We start from the raw sequence: 27,996 nt of genomic DNA, 5'->3' as shown, positions 1-27,996 counted from the left end.
AATCCATGTGGAGATCAACTCTAAGATTATCCAATGAGGATCAGCTTTTGTTGGATAAAGTTTACTTGGCCGAGTGTGGGCTTCATTGTGTCTTTAACCATTTGTTGACGATTGTCTCACTCTGTCCATTGTCCACGTTTTGTTCTCTTGTTCAGACACTGAGCGACTGTGGCTGAGAGGACAGGTGAATGTCTCGTGTCCATGCTCCTGCCAATGTATCTCTGACTGTTGCCAGCGGAAGTGCCTCGCATCTACGTGGCACCAACCTATGGCAGCAAGGCACAGGTTGTAAACTCGACGTCACAGAACATCAGAGCTGTGCCATAGCACCGTCTCCGTGGTAATACACACATGGTGCTACAAGACTATTTCGAATAAGATCAGGGGAGTTCTGGCCAATATTTATCCCTCAACCAACATCTAAAAAAACAGATTATCTGGTCATTTATCACATTGCTGTTTGTGGGATCTTGCTGTGCACAAATTGGCTGCTGCGTTTCCTACGTTACAACAGTGACTACACTTCACAAAAAAAGTACTTCATTGGCTGTAAAGCGCTTTGGGAGGACCTGAGGCCGTGGAAGGTTTATCCTTTAATTTTTCTCCAACCTGCTTATGTTTACATTCTAGGGACCACCCGGATCTCAGGGACCGATGGGATTCGCCGGACCCAAAGGCCCTCCTGTAAGTAGTTCCAGACACTTGCCTCATTTCTTGTCAAATTGAAGGTTGGTTCAGATTTGCTCACTCAAGATAAAAGAAAAAGGCTCTTTTGAGATTTTATTTTACACTTTTAATTATTGATGTTTGGGGAAATGTGCAGCTGTCTCAAGAATCAGTCCATCAAAACTCCCACATGTTACTAACAAACTTCAACCATTCAATAGTAACTTTCAAAAGGAAACATTTGCAGAGCTCTGGGGAAAGAGCAGGGTGAGTGGGACTAATTGGATAGCTCTTTCAAAGAGCTGGCACAGACACGATGGGCCAAATGGCCTCCTTATGTGCTGCATGATTCCATGATTAGGCTGCTTTACTATGTTAACAGAGTAAAGCTCCCTCTACAAGGGCCGATTTTCTGCCTCAGCTCCAACACTAGAGGAGCAGCCCCTCCTGGTGTCCCACACACATCCCTCACCAGCGGCCTCGAGCAGCGAGATTGCTTTGTGCCAGGTGTGTGTTGATGGCTCAGGCTTCACAGGGGACCCTTGCAACCAGAAGACAGATGAGACTTTTATCCCATCAGTCTGAGCGAGATTCAAGCCTAGGTCTCGGAGGTGAAAATCCCACCCAGTTCCCTGTAGCAATAATTTTGTTTTACAGTAATTATCTGTACCATCAAACATTATAAACTGCTAAATGATGCCTCTCTCTCCAATCCTTTGCTAACTTTATAGGGGCCGCCCGGTAAGGATGGATTACCTGGACACCCTGGGCAACGAGGTGAAACTGTAAGTATCAACCCTCTCTGAGATATCTTTTAGTGTTCTGCTCCCTTCCCTATATCTGAGGAGATTCCCTCCAAGGTGACCAGTCTCCTCTCCTGTCGGCAAGACTGGATGTACATTCAGCTCCATGGAGAGACCTACAGGGATCAGCCAGCTCCCCAGATAGACAAAGGCTGTTAGCTCTTGGAAATTGATGGCACAGCCTGGTCTTCGGAGAGCTTACATCGCAGAAAGCATGGTTGCCCATGTACAGAAACTGCAGGCACCTGTACAGGCGGCGTACTCCATTTATATGGGAGATGTCAGGCACCTGAACGGCTACCAGACCCATGAGAGATAACCTCTCTCTCAGCATCTCCGCTGCTCTCACATCTAGGCTCCTCCCCAATTGTAGAGTTGAATCTGACCCAGTTTACCACACTTAGTGTGGGCGTAGAGATAATGTACTTCAGGGAAGGAGAACCTGTCACCCTTACCCATTCTGGACCACCTGTGACTCCAGTCTCACACTATGCACTTGACTCTGAATTGGCCTCTCGCAAACCCGTTTACTGTAAACTAAGAGCTTCCAAGGAACAGGGCCACCACTTTGGGTGACCTAGGCTGAATTATCAGTGGGAGTGCTACGATTAGCCTCAATGCTCCAGGGAGAAATCAGCCAGGGGTCCTATTCTCTGATCACTGTCCAGTGAGTGCTGCCTTGCACAGATGTTGGGTGAGGAGAGTTGCATTGAGTTGTGTTGAATTCTGTTGTGTTGCGTTGCATTGAGTTGTGTTGAGTTGTGTTGTGTCGTTGACTTTAGTTATTGAGTTGTGTGATGCGTTGCGTTGAGCTGTTGCGTTGAGTTGTGTTGCGTTGATTTGCGTTGAGCTGTGTTGCGTTGAGCTGCGTTGTGTTGCATTGTGTTGAGTTGCAATGAGTTGTGTTGTGTTGTAGAGTTTAGATATAGAGTTGTGTGATGAGTTAAGTTGCTTGGTTGGGTTCTTGAGTTGAGTTGTTGTGTTGAGTTGAATTCTGTTGTGTTGTGTTGAGCTGCTTTGAGTTGAGTTGCGTTGTGTTGCGTATTTGAGTTGCATTGAGTTGTGTTGAGTTGCGTTGTGTTGCATTGCGTTGTGTTGTATTGAGTTATGTTGTTGCGATGTGTTGAGTTGCATTGTGTTGTGGTATGTTGCGTTGTGTTGCATTGTGTTGAGTTGAGTTGAGTTGTGTTGCATTGTGTTGTGTTGAGTTGCTTTATGTTGCGTTGTGTTGCATTGTGTTGAGTTGAGTTGAGTTGTGTTGCATTGTGTTGTGTTGAGTTGCTTTATGTTGCGTTGTGTTGCATTGTGTTGAGTTGAGTTGAGTTGTGTTGCATTGTGTTGTGTTGCGTTGCATTGTGTTGAGTTGCTTTATGTTGCATTGAGTTGCATTGTGTTGCACTGAGTTGCATTGAGGTGTGTGTGTTGTGATGTGTTGCATTGAGTTGAGTTGTGTTGAATTCTGCTGTGTTGAGTTGCATTGAGTTGAGTTGTGTTGAGTTGCATTGTGTTGTGTTGTAGAGTTTAATTATTGAGTTGTGTGATGAGTTGAGTTGCTTGGCTGTGTTGCTGAGTTGTTGTGTTGAGTTGCGTAGAGTTGTGTTGTGTTGAATTGTGTAGAGCAGCATTGAGTTGTGTTGTGTTGTAGAGTTTAGTTATTGAGTTGTTTGATGAGATGAGTTGCTTGGTTATGTTGTTGAGTTGAGTTGTTGTGTTGAGTTGAGTTGAATTCTGTTGTGTTGTGTTGAGTTGCTTTCAGTTGAGTTGCATTGCAGTGAGTTGCGTTGAGCTGTTGTGTTGAGTTGCGTTGAGTTGCGTTGTGTTGAGTTGAGTTGTGTTGTTACGTTGAGTTGCGTTACGTTGTGTTGAGTTGCGTTGAGTTGCATTGTGTTGAGTTGAGTTGTGTTGCATTGCATTGAGTTGAGTTGGTTTGAGTTCTGTTGTGTTGTTGAGTTTAGTTATTGAGTTGTGTGATGAGTTGGATGGAGTTGCTTGGTTGTGTTGTTGCATTGAGTTATGTTGAGTTGCATTGTGTTGTGTTGAGTTGTGTTGTTGCGTTGTGTTGCGTTGCATTGAGTTGAGTTGGTTTGAGTTCTGTTGTGTTGTTGAGTTTGGTTATTGAGTTGTGTGATGAGTTGGGTGGAGTTGCTTGGTTGTGTTGTGTTGCGTTGAGTTGTGTTGAGTTGCATTGCGTTGCGTTGGGTTGAATTGAGTTGAGTTTTGTTGCATTGTATTGCGTTGCATTGAGTTGTTGCGTTGAGTTGTGTTGTGTTGTGTTGCGTTGGATTGAGTTGTGTTGAGTTGCATTGAGTTGTGTTGAGTTCTCTTGTGTTGTTGAGTTTAGGAGTTGCATTGCGTTGCGTTGAGTTGTGTTGAGTTCTCTTGAGTTGAGTTGTGTTGTTGCATTGAGTTGTGTTGTGTTGAATTCTCTTGAGTTGAGTTGCATTGAGTTGTGTTGAGTTCTCTTGAGTTGAGTTGTGTTGTTGCATTGAGTTGTGTTGTGTTGCGTTGAGTTGAGTTGTGTTGAATTCTCTTGAGTTGAGTTGCGTTGAGTTGTGTTGAGTTCTCTTGAGTTGAGTTGTGTTGTTGCAGTGAGTTGTGTTGTTGCGCTGTGTTGCATTGAGTTGTGTTGTTATGTTGCATTGCGTTAAGTTGAGTTGTGTTGAATTCTCTTGAGTTGAGTTGCGTTGAGATGTGTTGTTGCATTGAGTTTTGTTGCATTGCGTTGAGTTGAGTTGTGTTGTGTTGCATTGTGTTGCGTTGAGTTGTGTTGTTTTGTTGCATTGCGTTGTGTTGAGTTGCATTGAGTTCTGTTGTGTTGTTGAGTTTAGTTATTGAGTTGCTGATGAGTTGCGTTGAGTTGAGTTGAGTTGTGTTGAGTTCTGTTGAGTTGAGTTGTGTTGCGTTGACTTGAGTTTTGTTGATTTGTGTTGCATTGTGTTGTTGAGTTGCATTGAGCTGTGTTGAGTTGTAGTGTTGAGTTGAGTTGCATTGAGTTGTGTAGTTGAGTTGCGTTAAGTTCTGTTGAGCTGTTTTGAGTTGCGTTGTGTTACGTTGTGTTATGTTGAGTTGAGTTTTGTTGATTTGTGTTGCATGTGTTGTTGAGTTGTGTTGAGTTGTGTTGTGTTGTAGTGTTGAGTTGAGTTGAGTTGCATTGAGTTGTGTTGTTGAGCTCTGTTGAGTTGTGCTGAGTTGTGTTGAGTTGAGTTGTGTTATCACATTGAGTTGCGTTGAATTGAGTTGCATTGTGTTATTGAGTTGCGTTGAGTTGTGTTGAGTTGGGTTGAGTTGTGTTGAGTTGTGTTGAGTTGTGTTGAGTTGCAATGTGATGAGTTGCGATGAGTTGCCTTGAGGTGCATTGATTTGTATTGTGTTGTATTGTGTTGTTGAGTTGTGTTGCATTGCATTGAGTTGAGTTGTGTTGTATTGTTGAGTTTGTGTTAAGTTGTGTCATGTTGTTGAGTTGAGTTGCATTGTGTTGTTTGGTTGTGTTGTGTTGTTGTTTTGTTGAGTTGCATTGAGCTGCATTGAGTTGCGTTGCAATGAGTTGAGTTGAGTTCTGTGGTAGTGTTGAGTTGAGTTGTGTTGAAGTGTTGAGTTGAGTTGCATTGAGTTGTGTTGCGTTCTGTTGAGTTGCATTGAGTTCTGATGAGCTGTGTTGTGTTGCGTTGAGTTGAGTTTTGTTGATTTGTGTTGCATCGTGTTGTTGAGTTGTGTTGAGTTGCATTGAACTGCATTGAGCTGCGTTGCAATGAGTTGAGTTGTGTTGTAGTGTTGAGTTGAGTTGCATTGAGCTGTGTTGTTGATTTGCATTGAGTTGAGTTTTGATGATTTGTGTTGCATTGTGTTTTTGAGTCATGTTGAGTTCCATTGAGTTTTGTTGTTGACTTCTGTTGAGTTGCGTTGAGTTGCATTGTGTTGAGTTGTGTTGTAGTGTTGAGTTGTGTTCGTTGTAGTGTTGCGTTGAGTTTAGCTGAGTTGAGCTCAGTTGTGTTGTGTTGAGTTGAGTTGTGTTATTGCATTGAGTTATATTGAATTGAGTTGCGTTAAGGTGTTGAGTTGCGTTGAGTTATGTTGAATTATGTTGAGTTATGTTGAGCTGTGTTGAGTTGCGTTGAGTTGCAATGTGTAGTGTTGAGTTGCGTAGTGATGAGTTGCGATGAGTTGTATTGAGTTGCGATGAGTTGCCTTGAGGAGTGTTGATTTGTGTTGCGTTGCATTGAGTTGAGTTGTGTTGTATTGTTGAGTTGCGTTGTTGAGTTGCGTCATTGAATTGTGTCGTGTTGTTGAGTTGAGTTGCATTGAGTTGTTTTGAGTTCAGTTGTGTTGCTTTGTGTTTGGTTGTGTTGTGTTGTTGTTTTGTTGAGGTGCATCTCAGTAAGTTGCGTTGTGTGGAGTTGCATGGAGTTGTGTTGAGTTCTGTTGAGTTGCATTGAGTTATGTGTTGAGTTGAGTTGCATTGCGTTGAGTTGCGTTGCGTTGTGTTGCATTGAATTATGTTGAGTTGTGTTGCATTGCATTGAGTTGCGTTGTTCTGTTGCATTGCGTTGAGTTGAGTTGTATTGAGTTCTGTTGAGTTGTGTTGAGTTGCATTGAGTCGTGTTGTTTTGCTTTGTGTTGTTTTGCGTTGTGTTGAGTTGTGTTTTTATGTTGAGTTGCGTTGCATTGAGTTGCGTTGCATTGAGTTGCGTTGCATTGCATTGTGTTGCGTTGAGTTGTGTTGTGTTGCGTTGAGTCGCGTTGAGTTGCGTTGATTTGTGTTGTTGGTTTGCATTGCATTGAGTTCTGTTGTTTTGTTGAGTTTAGTTATTAAGTTGTGTGATGAGTTGCGTTGAGTTGTTTGGTTGCATTGTGGTGTTGAGTTATTTTGTTGAGTTGCGTCGCATTGAGTTGCATTGAGTGCAGTTGCGTTGAGTTCAGTTCTGTTGCGTTGAGTTACATTGTGTTGCATTGAGTTCTTGAGTTTAGTTATTGAGTTGTGTGATAAGTTGCATTGTGTTGAGTTGAGTTGGGTTGAGTTATGTTGAGTTGCATTGAGTTGTGTTGAGTTCTTGAGTTTATTTATTAAGATGTGTGATGAGCTGCATTGCGTTGAGTTGAGTTGGATTGAGTTATGTTGTGTTGAGTTGCATTGCATTGAGTTGTGTTGTGTTGTTGAGTTTAGTTATTGAGTTGTGTGATCAGTGGCATTTAGTTGCAATGTTAGTGTTGAGTTGAGTTGTTTGGTTGTGTGGTTGTGTTGTGTTGAGTTGTTTTATTAAGTTGCGTTGCAGTAAGTTGCGTTGAGTTGCATTGCGTGGAGTTGAGTTGAGTTGTGTTGTGTTGTATTGTGTTGAATTGTGTGTTGTGTTGAGTCGTGTGTTGCGCTGAGTTGAGTTGAGGTGTGTTGTGATGTGTTGAGTTGCATTAAGTTGCATTGAGATGAGTTGCATTGAGTTGTGTTGTGTTGAATTGTTTAGCGTCAAGCTGCCTTTAGTTGCATTCAGTTGTGATGCATTGAGTTGTGTTGAGTTGCGTTGCAGTGAGTTGTGTTGTGTTATGTTGTGTTGCATTGCGTTGCAGTGAGTTGTGTTGTGTTATGTTGTGTTGCATTGCGTTGCATTGTGTTGTTGAGTTGCATTCAGTTGAGTTGCGTTGCATTGTGTTGAGTTGTATTGTGTTAAATTGCATTGTGTTGAGTTGCGTTGTGTTGAATTGCATTGCGTTGAATTGAGTTGAGTTGGGTTGAGTTGCATTGCGTTGAGTTGCATTGAGTTGAGTTGGGTTGAGTTGCATTGCATTGAGTTGCATTGAGTTGAGATGAGCTGTGCTGCGTTGTGTTGTGTTGAGTTGAGGTGAGCTGTGCTGAATTGAGTTGTGTTGAATTGAGGTGCGTTGAGTTGCGTTGGATTGCGTTGCGTCTTGATGTGTTGAGTTGAGTTAAGTTATGTCGAGTTGTATTGCATGGAGTTGCGTTGTGTTGCGTTGAGTTACGTTGTGTTGAGTTACATGATATTGTGTTATATACTCCGGTCAAGAAAAGCTCATTGGGACCACATACACATCCCCACCTCTTTCTGGACTGATCCGTTTACCCTTACTATTCCTTCACCTCACTTCACCTCCTTTGAGAGGCAAAATGCTAGGACCTCGAGGCAATTCAGGAACTTTTGTCAAAAAATCCCCTTATGTCCCCTCACAGGCAAATCTCGGAGGGCCTAACAACTTTGGCTCTTACCGAAAATGTTCCCTTCCATCTGCCCTAATCTTTTAATTTTCTAGAAATGTCAGTGCTCATTTTTACCTCTGGAATGCTGGTCTGCAGAGCAATCGCCATCGATCAAAAATCGAACAAATGCAAATCCAGCGTGACTGGTATCCAGGGACCCGTACCCAGGGTGAATAGGACCCGTACCCAGGGTGAATAGAACCCGTACCCAGGGTGAATAGAACCCGTACCCAGGGTGAATAGGACCCGTACCCAGGGTGAATAGAACCCGTACCCAGGGTGAATAGGACCCGTACCCAGGGTGAATAGAACCCGTACCCAGGGTGAATAGAACCCGTACCCAGGCGGGAATAGAACCCGTACCCAGGGTGAATAGAACCCGTACCCAGGGTGAATAGAACCCGTACCCAGGCGGGAATAGGACCCGTACCCAGGGTGAATAGAGCCCGTACCCAGGGTGAATAGAACCCGTACCCAGGCGGGAATAGGACCCGTACCCAGGGTGAATAGAGCCCGTACCCAGGGTGAATAGAACCCGTACCCAGGGTGAATAGAACCCGTACCCAGGGTGAATAGAACCCGTACCCAGGCGGGAATAGGACCCGTACCCAGGGTGAATAGGACCCGTACCCAGGGTGAATAGGACCCGTACCCAGGGTGAATAGAACCCGTACCCAGGCGGGAATAGGACCCGTACCCAGGCGGGAATAGGACCCGTACCCAGGGTGAATAGAACCCGTACCCAGGGTGAATAGAACCCGTACCCAGGGTGAATAGGACCCGTACCCAGGCGGGAATAGGACCCGTACCCAGGCGGGAATAGGACCCGTACCCAGGGTGAATAGAACCCGTACCCAGGGTGAATGGATCACATTCCCAGCGATAAATGGGAACTAGGTGACACAATGATGTCATCCTGCCCTTTTGTAAGCAAGTTGACATGTGTGGTTCAGCTTCAGGTTTCTGGTCCCTTGAAAGATCGTGTCTCTTTAATAGTGCTGTCTCTTTAATGGTCCCACCCTTTAATAATCCCACCCCTTTAATAATCCCACCCCTTTAATAATCCCACCCTTTAATAATCCCACCCCTTTAATAATCCCACCCCTTTAATAATCCCACCCCTTTAATAATCCCACCCTTTTGATGTTGACAGCCCTTTTTTTTTTCAGATTGCTATTGTTGCCATGAGCGTAGTTGCAAGCTATTGTGTGTGGGCCCTGGGGCAGAGCTCCATGTGTTTTGCTGCAGGAACACATGAAGATGAGGAGGAGAAAGAGCCCAGTGGGGCCCTGGGACTGAGCAGTGCGTGCTTTGTTGTGTGGTCCTGTGTTTGACTCTCCGAGGGTCCCTGTGGGGGGGAACCCCTCGCGGGCTGCATTGATTCTGAATTAATTCCACTTGCTCTCCTCTGTACATTCTGAGTGATTCATTAATGATGAGATTTAGCTTGTAAGTAACTGACCTCTCAAGCCTTCGCCACACAGGGTTTCCAAGGCAAGACCGGCCCCCCTGGTCCTCCTGGTGTGGTTGGTCCTCAGGTGAGTACAGGATCGTTCAAAATTCATTTTAGAATCTCAAAATAAGTTTATAATCGGAATAAATTGTATAGCACGAAATTCAGTAACTCAGAATATCGGCACGGGGTGTGGGAGGGGCTCAGAATATCGGCACGGGGTGTGGGAGGGGCTCAGAATATCGGCACGGGGTGTGGGAGGGGCTCAGAATATCGGCACGGGGTGTGGGAGGGGCTCAGAATATCGGCACGGGGTGTGGGAGGGGCTCAGAATATCGGCACGGGGTGTGGGAGGGGCTCAGAATATCGGCACGGGGTGTGGGAGGGGCTCAGAATATCGGCACGGGGTGTGGGAGGGGCTCAGTAGGTTGGTATGGGGGGGTTCAGATGGTTGGCACAGGTTTTGGGGGTGCTCTGACGGTTGGCACGTGTTGTGGGGGGGCTGAGAAGGTTGAAAGGGTCACTCTGCCTCTCACTGTGCTCGTGGCTGCTTTTTCCCTGTCAGGGTCCGACGGGAGAGACGGGTCCCCTTGGGGAGCGTGGTCACCCCGGGCCACCTGGTCCCCCCGGAGAACAAGGCCTGCCAGGGTCTGCTGGGAAAGAAGGTGCAAAGGTGAGTGTTTGAGGTCTGACCCAGTGTTCTTTGTGACAATTCGGTGAGAGCAGATCTTTTTGTGTCCAGTCAATCACCAAACTCCCTGAAAATAGTCGATAGAAAATTTAGCAAATATCCTAACTCGCTCCAAGTCCCGTTCTCCCATCACCCCCTGTGCTCGCTGACCTACATTGGCTCCCGGTCCGGCAATGCCTCGATTTTAAAATTCTCATCCTTGTTTTCAAATCCCTCCATGGCCCTCGCCCCCCTCCCTATCTCTGTAACCTCCTCCAGCCCTACAACCCTCCGAGATCTCTGCGCTCCTCCAATTCTGGCCTCTTGCCCATCCCTGATTTCCATCGCTCCACCATTGGCGGCCGTGCCTTCAGCTGCCTGGGCCCTAAGCTCTGGAATTCCCTCCCTAAACCTCTCCGCCTCTCTCTCCTCCTTTAAGACGCTCCTTAAAACCTACCTCTTTGACCGAGCTTTTGGTCACCTGTCCTAATATCTCCTTATGTGGCTCGGTGTCAAATTTTGTCTGATTTATGCTCCTGTGAAGCTCCTCGGGACGTTTTACTACATTAAAGAAACTGTATAAATGGGAGTTGTTGTTGTTGATATAGAAATTCATACAAGTTACAACATGGAAACAGGCCATTCAGCCCATCCAGTCCGTGTCGGTGTTTAAACTCCACGTGAGCAAATAGTTCCAATCACATTTACCGGGCCTGTTCCCATTTCCCTTCACCCCCTTTTCCTTCATTCCCCCCTCTCCAATCTCATCTTGAATGTTGACAGTTTCTGCCTCAACCACGAACCCTGGCAGTGATTTTTAAAAGGGAAAAGCGGGCGGGTTGGGGGCCGGTTGGGGGCATTTCAAAATCGCAACCATTTTGGACCCTCCCACTCCTGGATTTCACCGGGGCGGGACGAGGAGGGGGTGGTGGGCGACCAACCCACTCCCAGCAGGTGGGTTGGTGATTAAAACCTCTCAAGGAGGCTGCGGGCCTCCATTTTTATAGATTTTGCAATTTCACGCCCTGGGGGCCGGGATTCCCGCCACATGGGAGGAGGTGAGAAGGCCCGAAACTAACAGGTAATTGCCTTTCTGGCACAGGTTGTGGGCCCGGAGGAGCAGGAGTGCTTCCCCCAGGCCTAACGAGCCTACCCCCCCCCCCGCAATGATCGCGGACCCTCCCCCCAATGATCGCGGACCCTCCCCCCAATGATCGCGGACCCTCCCCCTCAATGATCGCGGACCCTCCCCCCCAATGATCGCGGACCCTCCCCCCAATGATCACGGACCCTCTCCCCCAATGATCGCGGACCCTCCCCCCCAATGATCGCGGACCCTCCCCCCCAATGATCGCGGACCCTCCCCCCCCAATGATTGCGGACCCTCCCCCCCAATGATCGCGGACCCTCCCCCCCCAATGATTGCGGACCCTCCCCCACCAATGATCGCAGACCCTCCCCCCCAGTGATCGCAGACCCTCCCCCCAATGATCGCAGACCCTCCCCCCAATGATTGCGGACTCCGCCCCCCCCCAACGATCACAGACCCCCCACAATGACCCCGATCCTGACACCCCCCCCTCCGGTGACTGACCCCCGATCCCACCCCCCATGACTGAGTCCCCCCATGTCCCCCGTGCCCACCCCCCCCCCCCCGATCCATACAAACACAGACTTACCTGAACACGTCCTCTCCCTGACTGCTCTCCTGTCCGACTCAGACCAGCCGGTCAATCAGGCCGCTCAGTCGGACGGCAAACCATCAAAAAAAGAATAAAAGACGTCCTTACCTCAAAATCGTGAAGTTGTCGGGGAAACCCATATTTCCAAGTTTCCCCTCCGCAGTTTGACCCCGCCCCCTTCCCGTCTCGGGGTCAAAATCTTGCCCTCAGTGTGAAGAAGTTTCTCCTGCCTTCGGTTCCAAATCTTTTCCATTTAATCCTGTATCCACGGCCCCTCGATCTTCAACTACTAGAAAATGGTCTGCTTCTATCCCCCACCCCAGCCTTTCAAAGACTCCAGTTATCTGGCCCCTTGGTCTTTTGTATTGTGAGGACCCTTTGCTTTAAGAAAGACAGACTTGGCATTTCTATCGTGCCTTTCATGACCTCAGGACGTCCCAAAATGCTTTACAGCCAATGAAGTACTTTTTTGAAGTCTGGTCACTGTTGTAATGTAGGAAACGCAGCAGCCAAATTGCGCACAGCAAGATCCCACAAACAGCAATGAGATAAATGACCGGGTAATCTGTGTTATAGTGATGAGGGATAAATATTGGCTCCAGGACACCGGAGAGAACTCCCCCTGCTCTTCTTAGAAATAGTGGTCCTGGGATCATTTACATCCACCTGAGAGGGGCAGACAGGGCCTGCGTTTAACGTCTCATCTGAAAGACGGCACCTCCGACAGTGCAGCGCTCCCTCAGTACTGACCCTCCGACAGTGCAGCGCTCCCTCAGTACTGACCCTCCGACAGTGCAGCGCTCCCTCAGTACTGCCCCTCCGACAGTGCAGTGCTCCCTCAGTACTGACCCTCCGACAGTGCAGCGCTCCCTCAGTACTGACCCTCCGACAGTGCAGCCCTCCCTCAGTACTGACCCTCCGACAGTGCAGCGCTCCCTCAGTACTGACCTTCCGACAGTGCAGCGCTCCCTCAGTACTGACCCTCCGACAGTGCAGCGCTCCCTCAGTACTGACCCTCCGACAGTGCAGCGCTCCCTCAGTACTGACCCTCCGACAGTGCAGCACTCCCTCAGTACTGACCCTCCGACAGTGCAGCGCTCCCTCAGTACTGACCCTCCGACAGTGCAGCGTTCCCTCAGTACTGACACTGGGAATGTCGGCCTGGATTATGTGCTCATGTCTGTGGAGTGGGACTTGAACCCATGACCTTCTGACTAAGAGGCGAGAGAGAGTTGCCCACTGAGCCAGGGGGCTGGGAGTGAGGAGCAGCGAGAGGCTGGACGGAGGGTTTTTTTTGACAGTGAATATTGATACCACTGTGTCAGCCATTGGAGTTGGAGACGGAGCAGGACGTGAGAGTCTTCGGAATGCAGCAGAGTTTCCCGAATACGCAGGATTATTCCTCTTCACTCCGAGAATCAAAGTCCAGCTCTCAGCACTGCTTGTTACTCGTATACCAGGCTGGGTTCAGCAGTTTTGTTTGTCTAAATTATTAATGACTGTCTTGTAATCTCAGGATCAAAACTACAACAAACAGAGTCTCCAGAGTACAGCAGGGTGATTTCTCCAGCAAGATGTGGAGTGGGAGATAGTTCCCTAACACAAATTCTGTGCATAAAATCAATCCCAGTCACTTACAGCAGCGCAGTCTCCAGGTGTGATTGACAGGGGAATTACCCAATCAAGCCCATTCTGGCCGGGACTTGTGCTGTCACTATATGCAGCCATTTTTTAAAAATAGATCTTACAGAAAAAAGGATTAATTTTCACACCTGTTGTTTGGGGTGGTCCTTGCTCTTGGATTCCTCAGTTCCTGTTGGAATTTAGGTCTCTGTCGGATCGTTTGTTGCCTGATTAACTCGTTATTTGTTCTGTGTTGTGCAGGGTGACCCCGGGCCTGCAGGACCTCCCGGCAAGGATGGTCCACCGGGCCTCCGAGGATTCACTGGTGAGCGTGGACTCCCCGGCCCCCTCGTAAGTACACCAACAATATCTTCACCCCTTGGACGTCCACACTGTTCTCACCTTCGGTCCAATCATCACACAGCCCTGAGAGATGGTTTGAAGCTGAGAGTCTGTAGTGAAATTAAAAAAATATCAAACACTCCCAGGGACAGGTACAGGGTTAGATACAGAGTAAAGCTCCCTCTACACTGTCCCATCAAACACTCCCAGGGTCAGGTACAGGGTTAGATACAGAGTAAAGCTCCCTCTACACTGTCCCATCAAACACTCCCAGGGCAGGGACAGCACGGGTTAGATACAGAGTAAAGCTCCCTCTACACTGTCCCATCAAACACTCCCAGGGCAGGGACAGCACGGGTTAGATACAGGGTAAAGCTCCCTCTACACTGTCCCATCAAACACTCCCAGGGCAGGTACAGGGTTAGATACAGAGAATTTCTTATTAAACAGAGGGTTGTTCAGACATGAAATGCTCAGGGAAAGGGCAGAGGAATGGGACTAAGGGGAGAGATCTTTCAGAGAGAGGGCACAGGGCGTTGGGATGAATGGGGAAAGGGCCGGGGAATGGGAATGAGGGTGAATGGCCTCCTGTGCTGTAAAATTCTGTGATTCTAAGCAGATTCTAATCACCCAAAGAGATTACTGGGAGTTGATCGAGAGCAGGGAGTTTCCTCAGATCTGCCATAACTTGTCCAGAAGTGCGTCAGAAATCCTGTTTCTGTGTGTAATGAGCTCGGAGGTAGTTCCTGGTCTGTGACTCCTTAATGTAGCTCAGTACGATTGGGAATGGATCAACTATCGCAACGGTTTTGGGAATGTGCGGGAGACTTGCTCTGGTCACTGTGTATTAGTGGGAACAAAATGGAGCAATTTCCCATGCTCTGCCCAGGGGTGAAATCCTTAACACATCTGAAACGATCCAGAGCAGACCCCCCGCCCCGATCAACGTCTAGACCGCGCATTTGATGGATTCCGGTACTGATTCTTATTTCTTGTCTGTCAACAGGGTCAGATCGGTTTGAAAGGCAGTGAAGGACCTCCTGGTCCCCCCGGTCCATTGGTGAGTGAGAAACAACCTGGAGAAAAGAGCAAATGCCCAAGATGTAGGGTCACCATCTCTGATTGGCCGTATCCCTGGAGGTTTCATCACATGACCTCCCGCCTCCAACCACCCCACCCGGTCAAACAGCCTTTTTTCCCCATCTCCAATTCTAATAAACAAAAGTGTGCAAAAAAAAATGATAAAAGAAGTTGGGGAGATTAATCTTTCATTCCTGTAGACTCCAGGCCAATCTTGGAGGGTTGGCAACCCATACCAGCCCGGGGCTAAAATGAAACCCTTTGGACTAAGTATTGTGGGATGTAAGTCCTCGATTGCACACTCATTGCACACTCATTGCACGCAGCCTCACACCTTTTGTGTATCAGAAAATGGCGCACGTGCGGCCCACGATTCTGAATCCCTTCGGGCAGGAGATCACGGATTGCGTGAATTCCCAAAGTCCAAGCGGACGAGCTCCTCTCCGAGAACACGCGGTTGGAACATTCGTCTGTATATCGATCAGAAACGTTTTCAACAGGAAGGATAGAGAATGACGTGAAAATACACGTCAGCTTTGTTTAGAAGTTTTGCAGAACCACACCAACGTCCGTGGGTTCCCGTGGAGTGGCTGAGCGTGGACCCACGCATGACGCGTTCCTGGCCAGGCCTCAGCAATTGTCCTGAGTGGGGGCCTTGGATGGAGGCCTCAAACTTCCCCCACAGAAAAGGAGGGCAATTCAGTCCTCAGGACCTGGCCTGTCCCTTCAGCCTGGGGCAGAGTGCGACATCTAGAGATACAAGAAAAAGGGACAGTCAGAAAATGAGAGAACCACACCGTGGAATAGAAGCATACGATTCTGGTTGCTGTAATTAAGGATTGGTTTTAGAATTGGGTGGATTGGCAGATGAATGTGTAGCCCAGGGTCTCTGTACCCGTCCATGTTACCCCCCTGCTGGGACAGTCAATCTCCAACGTGTTTCAAACCCCCCCTGCCCCGTGTGCTCCCTCTCGTAGTTGAGGGTCTATAAAGTCCAGGATTATTGGTGACATTTTTAGTTTTAACCTTTAACCTTGAGTTGTTTTTTTTTAAGGGCTCGCCAGGCGATCGGGGACAAGCTGGTCCAGCCGGGCCTATTGGTCTCCCAGGACGACCAGGACCTCAAGGACCTCCAGGCCCTTCTGGTGAAAAGGGAGCCCCTGTAAGTGAAGCTTCTCACGACTGAACCACTCAATGTCTGTACACTGTCAGTACACCATGTACCTTGCTCTGTGTACACTGTCAGTACACCATGTACCTTGCTCTGTGTACACTGTCAGTACACCATGTACCTTGCTCTGTGTACACTGTCAGTACACCATGTACCTTGCTCTGTGTACACTGTCAGTACACCATGTACCTTGCTCTGTGTACACTGTCAGTACACCATGTACCCTGCGATTTATACACTGTCAGTAAACCATGTATGTTGCTTCCTGTACGTTGTCCATTTACCACATACCTTGCTCTGCGTACGTTGTCCATATACAATGTTCCCTACACTGTGTTCACTCTCCTCCCTGTTACTTCTGATGTCTATCCTTGGTGTTCTCTGTACAGTCTCTGGAACGTTATCAGAGCCCTCAGCTCAGAACTGTGCCACTTCCTGAATACTCAGCTGATGTTCGAAGCAGAGGCTACAGAAAGGATCTGCACTAAGCAGCTCGTCAAACCGGTTAGAAGGAAGATTACAGGAGCCACTGTGCAAGGAGCACGGATAGTAAATACTGACATCGAGGAGCAGCCGGCCATCGCTGCACCAACATTTCAATACTTTGACTCCTTAATCCACAATCAGACACCTGGAAATCAGACACAGTGAAGGAGTTTGAGAATCTGATCTAACAGCAGTCCGACTGACTAAACAAGGCACTGGACACTTTGAGTTGAGTTACACATTCAAGCTACAAGTCCTTCCAACTTTCTCTCTCCTTACTCCATTCACAGGGTGAGAAAGGGCCTCAGGGGCCAGCGGGTCGAGATGGAATCCAGGGTCCAGTCGGCCTCCCAGGTCCAGCAGGACCTTCAGGAGCACCGGGTGAAGATGGAGACAAGGTGAGCACCCAATAGGATGATTCATTAACAGCAGCAACGCAGGTTAACAAGGCCATTTAAAAAAAGCAAACCAAGCTCTGGGGTTCATTTCTAGAGAGACAGAATTGAAAACCAGAGAAGTTGCTCTGAGGGAGCGGAGACGGGCGATGGGAGCAAATTCATTAGTAACTTTCAAAAGGGAATTAGATAAACACTTGATGGGGAAAAATTACAGGGCGATGGAGAAAGAGCAGGGGAGTGGGATTAATTGGATAGTTCTTTCAAAGAGCCAGCACAGACATGATGGGCCGAATGGTGACCTCCTGTGCTGCATACTACTGTGATACTATGATAAAATTATGTTAAACTTGTATAGAACCTTGGTTAGACCACACTTGGAGTGCTGTGCACAGTTCTGGACTCCATATTATAGAAAGGATATAGAGGCACCGGAGAAGGTGCAAAAAAGATTTAGAAGGATGATACCAGAACTGAGAAGATATATTTATCAGGAAAGGCTGAACAAGCTGGGGCTCTTTTCTCTAGAAAAGAGAAGACTGAGGGGTGACCTGAGGAATTCAGGAGAAACCAGAGAGTGGTGAGAATGTGGAACTCACTACCACAAGGAGTAGTTGAGGTGAATAGTGTAGATGGATTTAAGGGGAAGCTGGATAAACACATGAGGGAGAAAGGAATAGAGGGAGATGCTGATAGGGTGAGATGAAGAGGAGTGGGAGGAGGCTCGTTTGGAGCATGAACACCAGCATAGACCAGTTGGGCCGAATGGCCTGTTTCTGTGCTGTAAATTCTCTGTAATTCTATGTAACAACAACTTGCATTATTTTTGCACCTTTAACTTGGAAAGTATAATGATGTACTTCACAGAGGCGTATCGAAAGAATGGCCGCAAAGTCGTATTGGAAGGGATGACCAAAAGCTTAGTCAATGAGGTGGGCTTTAAGGAGGGTCTTAAGCGTGGATGGGTTTAGGGTGGGAATTCCAGCACGTGGGGCCTAGGCAGCTGAACGCATGGTCACCAATAATGGGGCAACGGGAGAGAGTGATGGACAAGAGACCAGAGTCAGAGAAACAGAGAGTTCATTGCGGGAGAGGGGGGCGGCGGAAGGTTGCCAGGCTGGAGGGGGCTACAGAGATAGGGAGGGGCGAGGTCCTGAGGGGATTTAAACATGAGGATAAGAATTTAAAATTGAAGGTGTTCCCGGACGGGGAGCCAATGTAGATCAGCGAGTACAGGGGTGATGGGTGAATGGGACTCGGTGAGTTAGGATACGGGGCAGCAGAGTATTGGAAGAACTGATAAAGAACATTAAAACCAGAGAGCCAATTAATTCATTTTTCAGTGAGTGAAGGGACCAATCACAATGGGTGTTGTTCTTGGGGTTATGATTAAAGTTAGAAGTGACACAAACATCAGATTAATGATCAGAAGTAGATTAATCCTCAGATCACATGCTGTCTGGTTGGTGGAAAATCATTTTGGTTCTCAAGTCACTGTTATATTGTTATCAGAAAAGGTCCGTGGAGCCTGAGATATTGTTGGATATTCTGGAATGTGCTGCCTGAAAGGGCGGTGGAAGCAGATTCAATAATAAATTTCAAAAGGGAATTGGATAAATACTTGAAAAGGAAATATTTGCAGGGCTATGGGAGGTGTAGGACTAATTGGGTAGTTCTTTCAAAGAGCCAGCACAGGCACGATGGGCCGAATGGCCTCCTTTTGTAACGTATGATTCTATGATTTATATTGACAGGTGTGAATGGTTTTCTTTTAAAGAACAATGATCTTTGATCTTTTGTTTTTCCTGATCAGGGTGAAGCTGGTGAGCCTGGACAGAAGGGCAGCAAAGCTGACAAGGGTGAACAGGTGAGGAGCACCATCATCGAAGGAGCGTTTGATTTGGAAAAATCACTCCTTCCACACTAGAGTGGACCAACCTGCCGGCTGGGTTTCCTCAGCTTAGTCTGGCCTTGCTCAGGCAGGTGATATTACTCTGAGGTCGAGGGCTATATGAGCAAGCTCCTTCCGTTAGTGACCACACTACAGGTAAGAACAGGTGTCACCATTGGACCTGAGAGCTCCTTCACTCCGAGAAAACCTTCGTCAAAAAGAAAATTGGGGAAGTGAGTCACTCAGTCGTGTCTGGTGAGGTAAAAGAAAGACTTGCATTTATATAGCGCCTTTCAGGACCACAGGACATTCCAAAGAGCTTTACAGCCAATGAAATGTAGGAAACGCAGCAGCCAATTTGCACATAGCAAGATCCCACAAACAGCAATGAAATAACGACCAGATCATCTGTTTTAGTGATGGCGGTTTAACGTCTCATCCGAAAGACGGCACCTCTGACAGTGCAGCACTCCCTCAGTTACTGCACTGGGAGTGTCAGCCCGGATTATGTGCTCAAGTCTCTGGAGTGGGGCTCGAACCCACACCTTTCTGACTCAGAGACAAGAACACTACCCACTGAGCCATGGCTGATCATCGTGAGGCACGGCAGGCCGAGATTATATAATATCCCTGTTTGACCTAGTCACATAACATCATAGCTCAAGCCAGCTCAACCCAGGATAAAATAATAACCTGGTCCAAACCCAGCCCATGAAGAGTTAAAACTCTACACTAAGCCCCGAATGCCTCTGAACACTTTGTTATGGAAGTGCTGAGGAGAAAATAGGGCCCTTAACCGATTGAAATGGGTAATTTGATAGAACTGGAAGGTCAGCCCTGGGCTCGGGCTTTCCCCTACATTTGGACCCAGAGGAGCAACACTTGGCTCCCAGTGTTCAAAGGACGGATCCTGGCTCGATTGGAATCCTCCTTGGATGCGTTTGAACAGGGTAATGTGCAATGATTCAGCCGCAACATTCCGCAAACTGTGTGTGCAGCACAGAACATGAAGGAGATCTCAGCTAGTTCCAGCGTTGTCACTGAGTGGCCACTGGATCTACCTGTGTCAAGGAACTTCCCCCAATATGGGCACAAAGGGAGCACAAAACCAGCGTTCCGATTGGCCCCCCCAATAAACACTCCACCTGATTTTTAGGAACATAGGAACAGGAGTAGGCCATTCAGCCCCTCGAGCCTGCTCCGTCATTTGATAAGATCATGGCTGATCTGTGATCTAACTCCAGATACCTGCCTTTGGCCCATATCCCTTAATACCTTTGGTTGCCAAAAAGCTATCTATCTCAGATTTAAATTTAGTAATTGAGCTAGTATCAATTGCCGTTTGCGGAAGAGAGTTCCAAACTTCTACAACCCTTTGTGTGTAGAAATGTTTTCTAATCTCGCTCCTGAAAGGTCTGGCTCTAATTTTTAGACTGTGCCCCCTGCTCCTAAAATCCCCAACCAGCGGAAATAGTTTCTCTCTATCCACCCTATCTGTTCCCCTTAATATATTTTTTTTCTATTCAATGCCCCCCCCACCTCACCGAAATTGAATTTTATCCCCAAGCTGCCCTAAACTCACCGGGGCTGATTTTCCTCTGGGGGTTCTCCCTCTCATCCTCTGTAACTTTGGCAAAGGAGCCATAGAAAGCCCGAAAACAACATAAACAGTGTTATTGACCATTGGCTGTTCAATCAATCTGTACCAATCAGAGAAATCAACCTCATGTGCCTCAGGTTAGACTTCTAACCTTGGATTGGATGCAATAACTCTTACTGAAGATATCTGTCTTATGTTCTGTTTACAGGGTCCACCTGGTCCTTCAGGACCTCAAGGCCCCATAGGACAACCTGGTCCAGCTGTGAGTACACTGGTTATTCCCTTGCATTGTTGCTGCGTTAGACCATTTCCTGAGTTAGCAGAGTCCATAGGCAAGAGTTCTGACGACCCTACCTTGCTTGTGTTTTAGGGTGCTGATGGTGAGCCTGGTCCCAGAGGACAGCAAGGGCTCTTTGGCCAGAAAGGTGATGAAGGTCCAAGGGGTTTCCATGGTCCCCCTGGTCCAGTTGGTCTTCAGGTAAGTTACTGGACGTCTACCTGTTTAATTCTCTCCTCCTGTATCACACTCACATGTTGAAAATACTAAAAGCTACCCCTACATTTCAGAACCTTTGATTTAGTTTGTTGGTTTGGTTGAGAATATCTCTTATGAAACCAGTGAAATCTGTACATTTATAATGTGACAATAGCCAATGGACATCCCTTATTACTGATTCAAGGTCAAATTTTGGAAGGAGCAGGGCCAATATCTCTCGAGAAGGAGATGAGGATTTAGAGTGAGATTTGCAACACTGCTGAATTAATTTTCAGGGGAGGGAGAGGACGGGGTTTCAGGGGGAGGTCACGCTGAGCAATGTAATCGAGAATAATCCCCAGATCTAATCTGGGCAAAGTTTCCAGCAAAATCAGAGACATGTCGAAAGAGATTGTGTTTGCAATGCCAATCGGAGAGAATCTTCTGGAATGTATTAATGACATGGCAACTAGAGTAAATCTAACCTCCCCCAGCCCCAATGTGTCCCTTCAAGTTAGGGATCTGCAGGTAGACGGTATCCATGATGAATCATCAGGCATGGATTCAGGATGGGACGGGCTTCAGGGGTCGATGGCCTGTTCTTGCTCCGGCCTCCCTTATGTTCTTATTGTAGATTTCCTTCTCTGACACCTCACTCCCGTTGCTCTTTGTTACCATTGAATGAACTGAGAGTTTCCTGAGAGAGAGGCCAGTGGTGGATATTGATTATTCACTCTGTCCCTGTTTGGGAATGAGTATCTCGTTGTCAGTGACTTGCTAGGTGGAGTAGCTCCCTACCCGGGGTGGGGGGGGTGGGTCTCGGTAGGGGGAAGCCTGATGGTTTGGGAGCAGTTGAAGGACCCGGCTCATCGCTCCTCCCCCCACCCCCGTCACCATCAGATCCCGCGAAGAAGACGGAGGATCCGACATGGAAAATAGTGGGAAAATGGGCATGAGGAGAGTTTCCCTGTTGAAATATGTTGAAATAATAACCATTACACGTTCCAATCTTTTCCAGGGGTTACCTGGCCCACCAGGGGAGAAAGGTGAAACGGGTGATGTGGGTCCAATGGTGAGTATTTGTATCTTTATGGAATGAACCTCCTTTGAATTCACTGAGGCTGATTTTTTCATATTAACTTTGGAATATGTTGATGTTTCAGTGATTAGTGAGGGTAATGTGGTTGACTTGTCCAATATTTCTGTTGCCAGGGTCCACCTGGTCCTCCAGGTCCCAGAGGCCCATCTGGTGCTCCAGGGGCGGATGTAAGTACTCCTTCTTGGAATAGTTTATTCTCCACTGTACCCGTAGTTACGCTGCATGAAGGGAAAGTCAGCTTACTTATATTCTAGATCCTTCTTTCGATCAGCCCCAAAGCTGTGCCAAGTGTTATGATTGAGGTTTTCCATCCAGTTTTACACTCCATTTGCAACATAAGATCAAGATCTGGTTGAAAGTAAACAAGGTATTTCTCCCACTTCATACACTGATAGATTGGACCAACTGAGTTCAACCACACCTGTGGCACTTTGCTCCAAAGGCCCTCTTTCGGTGACCGGAAGGTGTCCATCATTACGCCTGCAGCAAAATACACATTAAGTCTTGGCGGAACCCAGGACCTTGGGCTGATGGAGCTTCTCTTTGGCTTTAGCCCCACAGTTACACCAGGCCAGAAACCACAACTGTCTGGAGGTTGGTATGATTGCCCCAATTGAACGTGGCAATAAATCCATCCTCTTCCAGCTTCCTTGTTAAATCTCCTCGGACTCTTCAACATTCTCCATTCTCAACAGGACAAACTAACAGATTCAGCAACATCAATCAGAGAGGCCTGATCACAAGAATGACTAATGTCGTAACACGTTGGATAATGTATTTACTGGGGCAATAGAGGGGTGGGGGGAGAGAGAGGCTGTACGTGGGATTAGAAAACAATATTCCCAAAGTGCTGAGATACATCAAATCCACAAATACTGTCCTGAGTAAAAGCATTTGGCATTTGCAGAAGGGAGGGACACTGTAAACAATAGTGTCAGTCTCCAGCTGTGTTTATTATATGTACTGAGGATTGTGAAGATTTCATCAGCCTGACTTGAGATCGAAAGTAAAAGAGCAAGACACAGTGTGTGTTGTAAGGAATGTCAGTGTTTGAATGAACCCCGAACTCCAGATGACTTTCTTGGTCTGCCTTAACATCCAAAGTCTTCTTTCTGTTGCAGGGTCCGCAAGGTCCTTCTGGAGGAAATGGTAACCCCGGAGCAGTGGGTGAGAAGGTAATCTCCCCCCTTCTAGTTTCCTTTCCATCAACTTCTAAGAACTGCTCAGAATGTGTGTGTCTGTATAAAGATATATAAAATTACTCTCCACCATTGGGACTGATACACTGTTACTCTCCACCACTGGGACTGATACACTGTTACTCTCCACCATTGGGACTGATACACTGTTACTCTCCACCACTGGGACTGATACACTGTTACTCTCCACCACTGGGACTGATACACTGTTACTCTCCACCATTTGGACTGATACACTGTTACTCTCCACCACTGGGACTGATACACTGTTACTCTCCACCACTGGGACTGATACACTGTTACTCTCCACCATTGGGACTGATACACTGTTACTCTCCACCACTGGGACTGATACACTGTTACTCTCCACCACTGGGACTGATACACTGTTACTCTCCACCATTTGGACTGATACACTGTTACTCTCCACCACTGGGACTGATACACTGTTACTCTCCACCACTGGGACTGATACACTGTTACTCTCCACCATTGGGACTGATACACTGTTACTCTCCACCACTGGGACTGATACACTGTTACTCTCCACCATTGGGACTGATACACTGTTACTCTCCACCACTGGGACTGATACACTGTTACTCTCCACCACTGGGACTGATACACTGTTACTCTCCACCACTGGGACTGATACACTGTTACTCTCCACCACTGGGACTGATACACTGTTACTCTCCACCATTGGGACTGATACACTGTTACTCTCCACCATTGGGACTGATACACTGTTACTCTCCACCACTGGGACTGTCTTGAGGTCACTCATGAATGATGACATTAAGTACAGGTGTCCATTAATCAGGGTCATTGTTTGTTGGAGACTTGTTGGGGGTATTTTTGACTCTGGGCACTAATACCAGTGGGAATTTAGATGTGTCTGGACTGATGAAGAAGGTTATTGTCTCCCACCCTTGGTTTAACATGTTAGAAGGAACGTGCATCCATTTAGTGCCTTTCACATTCTCAGGATTTCCCAAAGTGTTTCACTCGCCAATTAATTACTTTCGAAGCGTCCACCTGAGAGGGCAGATGGGACCTCGGTTTAACGTCTCATCAGAAAGACGGCACCTCCGACAGTGCAGCACCCTCTCAGTACTGAACTGGGAGTGTCGGCCGAGATAATAGGCTTAAATCCTAGAGCTGGGTTTGAACCCATGACTCTCTGACTCACTGAGCCAAGCTGACGCTATGTTCATAAAGTCATGCAACCCACAGCACAGGAGGAGGCCATTCGGTCCCTCGCGCTGTGCCATGCTAGTTCTTCGTCTCTCGCTGTCTGGCCTTGTCCCCTTCTCCTCGGCCTATCTCTGGAGTTTGTTGTTTCACGAGCCTCTCACAAACAGTTTCAAAGTGTCTCTGTTTTGTTGCAGGGAGACACTGGTGAAGCAGGAGCCCCAGGACCTCTCGGATACATTGGGATGCCGGTAAGTGCTCGGCTCTCCGCCTTTAATGAGTTTTATATCGTGGATAAAAATGTCTCTCCCTTCCAAACCGGGCGGAGGATGAGTCGAGGGGGCGGAGGATGAGTCGAGGGGGCGGAGGATGAGTCGAGGGGGCGGAGGATGAGTCGAGGGGGCGGAGGATGAGTCGAGGGAGCGGAGGATGAGTCGAGGGGGCGGAGGATGAGTCGAGGGGGCGGAGGATGAGTCGAGGGGGCGGAGGATGAGTCGAGGGGGCGGAGGATGAGTCGAGGGGGCGGAGGATGAGTCGAGGGGGCGGAGGATGAGTCGAGGGGGCGGAGGATGAGTCGAGGGGGCGGAGGATGAGTCGAGGGGGCGGAGGATGAGTCGAGGGAGCGGAGGATGAGTCGAGGGGGCGGAGGATGAGTCGAGGGGGCGGAGGATGAGTCGAGGGGGAGGAGGATGAGTCGAGGGGGCGGAGGATGAGTCGAGGGGGCGGAGGATGAGTCGAGGGAGAGGAGGATGAGTCGAGGGAGCGGAGGATGAGTCGAGGGAGCGGAGGATGAGTCGAGGGGGCGGAGGATGAGTCGAGGGAACGGAGGATGAGTCGAGGGGGCGGAGGATGAGTCGAGGGGGAGGAGGATGAGTCGAGGGAGCGGAGGATGAGTCGAGGGAGCGGAGGATGAGTCGAGGGAGCGGGGGATGAGTCGAGGGAGCGGAGGATGAGTCGAGGGAGCGGAGGATGAGTCGAGGGAGCGGAGGATGAGTCGAGGGCAGTATCAATGCAAACCGTTGGATGAGGAGGCGCTCTGTCAGGTACTCAGTCTGAATCCCTAAGCCCTTATTGGTTGAATGTGTTAATGATTCACTGGAAGTAACAAACAGAGTGAATGTTCACTCTCAGTGTCACCGTCAGAGTGACCGGGAATTCCTGCACAGTCCCCCATCCTAGCCCATGACTTGCATTTATATAGCGCCTTTCACAACCTCAGGACATCCCAAAACACTTTATAGCCAATGAAGTGCTTTTGAAGTGTGGTCAGTGTTGTAATGTCGGAAACGCAGCAGCAGATTTGCGCACAGCAAGATCCCACAAACAGTAATGAGTTAAATGACCAGATAATCTGTTTTTTAGATGTTGTTGACGGATAAATATTGGCCCCAGGACAGCGGGGAGAGCTCCCCCTGCTCTTCTTCAAATAGTGGCCGTGGGATCTTTTACATCCACCTGAGAGGGCAGACGGGGCCTCGGTTTAACATCTCATCCAAAGGACGGCACCTCCAACAGTGCAGCGCTCCCTCAGTCCTGACCCTCCGACAGTGCGGCACTCCCTCAGTACTGACCCTCCGACAGTGCGGCGCTCCCTCAGTACTGACCCTCCGACAGTGCGGCGCTCCCTCAGTACCGACCCTCCGACAGTGCGGCGCTCCCTCAGTACTGACCCTCCGACAGTGCGGCGCTCCCTCAGTACCGACCCTCCGACAGAGCGGCGCTCCCTCAGTACCGACCCTCCGACAGCGCGGCGCTCCCTCAGTACCGACCCTCCGACAGTGCGGCGCTCCCTCAGTACTGACCCTCCGACAGCGCAGCGCTCCCTCAGTCCTGACCCTCCGACAGTGCGGCGCTCCCTCAGTACTGACCCTCCGACAGTGCGGCGCTCCCTCAGTACTGACCCTCCGACAGCGCAGCGCTCCCTCAGTCCTGACCCTCCGACAGTGCGGTGCTCCCTCAGTACTGACCCTCCGACAGTGCGGCGCTCCCTCAGTACCGACCCTCCGACAGTGCGGCGCTCCCTCAGTACTGACCCTCCGACAGTGCGGCGCTCCCTCAGTACTGACCCTCCGACAGTGCGGCGCTCCCTCAGTACTGACCCTCCGACAGTGCAGCACTCCCTCAGTACTGACCCTCCGACAGTGCGGCGCTCCCTCAGTACCGACCCTCCGACAGCGCGGTGCTCCCTCAGTACTGCACTGGGAGTGTCGGCCTGGATAATTGCTGAAGTCGCTGCCAAATAGAGGAAATGGTCGCTGGTGGGGGTCACTGTCACAGTGACCGGTGGGATTCCCCACACATCCCCCCCCCCCCCCCACCCCTCCCCCATCCCATGACTCCATGTGTTCAATTATATGTGGATTTGAAGGAGGACGAGGCACCGTTCGACTGTCTGATTCTGTGCAGCTAAAGAGTTTTCTGAATCCTCCGCAGGGACCGAAAGGCGAACGGGGTGAGAAAGGTGAATCTGGACCTTCTGGTGCTGCAGGACCACCAGGTCCTAAAGGTCCTCCTGGTGATGATGGTCCTAAGGGCAGCCCTGTGAGTATCTGAACGTCTCCGCCAGCCACCTCACACTCACTTCCTCCTCTGGTCCTTCTTGCTACCCATTCTTGTTAAAGCTGCAACCAGTAGCCGCAGCCTGTGGCCAATCGTTCCCTCCCTTCCCCCTCCAATCTACAGACTTTCAGGCCCCAAACTCGCTATCCCCTAATCGCTGGTCCCTAACCTCCGACCTCCTCTCCTTTTCAACCTTCCGGAGCTTTCCTCAGCCCTGAGTCTCAGCTACGGTCGCCATCTCTGGTTGGACGTATTCCAGGAGGTTTCATCACATGACCTCCCACCCCGCCCCCCCCCCAACGCTCCCGCCATTGGTCGCCCAACGCATCCATCTTGCAGGGCACCACCGTCCCACGGCCAATTGGAAAGCAAACTGACTCTTTGTTCCCCAATTGGATGATTCTTGACTGTCAGTCAAACAGCCTATTTCCCATCTCCAATATTTTTAGAATTAATAGACAGAAGCGTTCAAAGAAAATGAAAAAAACCACAATTTTTTCAGTGCCTCTGTGATTTATCTCCTGGGTATTTGCTCACAACAGAGTCCAGGAGATTAATCTTTAATTCCTGGAGACTTCAGGACAATCCGGGAGGGTTGGCGACCCCGATCTCAGCCCCTCACACAGGCTTCTCATTTTAAAAAAATTCATCGGAGCATTTTTATTTTAATAGGTTTAAATAGAATCATAGAATCTTACAGCACAGAAGGCGGCCATTCGGCCCATCGTGCCTGTGCTGGCTCTTTGAAAGAGCTGTCCAATTAGTCCCACTCCCCTGCTCTTTCCCCATAACCCTGCAAATTAATCCTCATCAAGTACATGTCCAATTGCCTTTTGAAAGTTCCTGTGGAATCTGATTCCATCACCCTTTCAGGTCGAGTGTTCCAGATCTTAACAAACCTCTGTGTGAAAATATTTCTCATTTGCCCTCTGGTTCTTTTGCCAATTATTTTAAATCTATAACCTCTGGTTACCGACCCACTCGCCAAAAGAAACAGTTTCCCCCGACTGGCTCTATCAAAACCCGTCATTATTTTGAACACCTCTATCAAATCTCCCCTTAACCTTCTCTGCTCTAAGGAGAACAGTCCCAGCTTCTCCAGTCTCTCCACATAACTGAAGTCCCTCATCCCTGGAACCATTCTAGTAAATCTCCTCTGCACCCTCTCCAAGGCCTTGACATCCTTCCTAAAGTGCGGTGCCTAGAATTGAACACAATACTCCAGCTGAGGCCTAACCAGTGATTTGTAAAGATTGGCGTGAAGGGCCAATTTTCCTCTGCTTTGCTCCCAGAGCTTGTCTTTGTATCGCTCCTCCCTGCATCCTCACTGTGCTTTAATCAATTCTCGTTACACCACCTCCCACTCGAACTCATTCCTTCACGTGACCTCTGTCTAACTCCTC

General features: G+C 48.6%; 1 protein-coding gene across 1 annotated transcript in view; it reads left to right on the top strand.

Moving 5' to 3' along the window:
- The window catches only part of LOC137300742 (collagen alpha-1(V) chain-like), a 101,742-nt gene that overhangs the window by 21,162 nt on the left and 52,584 nt on the right, over nucleotides 1-27,996 (top strand). Inside the window, exons 10-25 of the mRNA XM_067970011.1 lie at nucleotides 631-684; nucleotides 1,398-1,451; nucleotides 9,159-9,212; nucleotides 9,693-9,800; nucleotides 13,364-13,453; nucleotides 14,451-14,504; nucleotides 15,579-15,686; nucleotides 16,472-16,579; nucleotides 18,390-18,443; nucleotides 20,276-20,329; nucleotides 20,438-20,545; nucleotides 21,561-21,614; nucleotides 21,755-21,808; nucleotides 22,763-22,816; nucleotides 24,232-24,285; nucleotides 26,468-26,575. Coding sequence (XP_067826112.1) covers nucleotides 631-684; nucleotides 1,398-1,451; nucleotides 9,159-9,212; nucleotides 9,693-9,800; nucleotides 13,364-13,453; nucleotides 14,451-14,504; nucleotides 15,579-15,686; nucleotides 16,472-16,579; nucleotides 18,390-18,443; nucleotides 20,276-20,329; nucleotides 20,438-20,545; nucleotides 21,561-21,614; nucleotides 21,755-21,808; nucleotides 22,763-22,816; nucleotides 24,232-24,285; nucleotides 26,468-26,575 — 1,170 coding nt within the window. The remainder of the gene's footprint in view (nucleotides 1-630; nucleotides 685-1,397; nucleotides 1,452-9,158; nucleotides 9,213-9,692; nucleotides 9,801-13,363; nucleotides 13,454-14,450; nucleotides 14,505-15,578; nucleotides 15,687-16,471; nucleotides 16,580-18,389; nucleotides 18,444-20,275; nucleotides 20,330-20,437; nucleotides 20,546-21,560; nucleotides 21,615-21,754; nucleotides 21,809-22,762; nucleotides 22,817-24,231; nucleotides 24,286-26,467; nucleotides 26,576-27,996) is intronic.

The sequence above is a fragment of the Heptranchias perlo genome, chromosome 31, assembly GCF_035084215.1.
Source record: "Heptranchias perlo isolate sHepPer1 chromosome 31, sHepPer1.hap1, whole genome shotgun sequence".
In the NCBI taxonomy this organism is placed as follows: domain Eukaryota; kingdom Metazoa; phylum Chordata; class Chondrichthyes; order Hexanchiformes; family Hexanchidae; genus Heptranchias; species Heptranchias perlo.
This window is presented reverse-complemented; position numbering and strand designations above follow the sequence as displayed.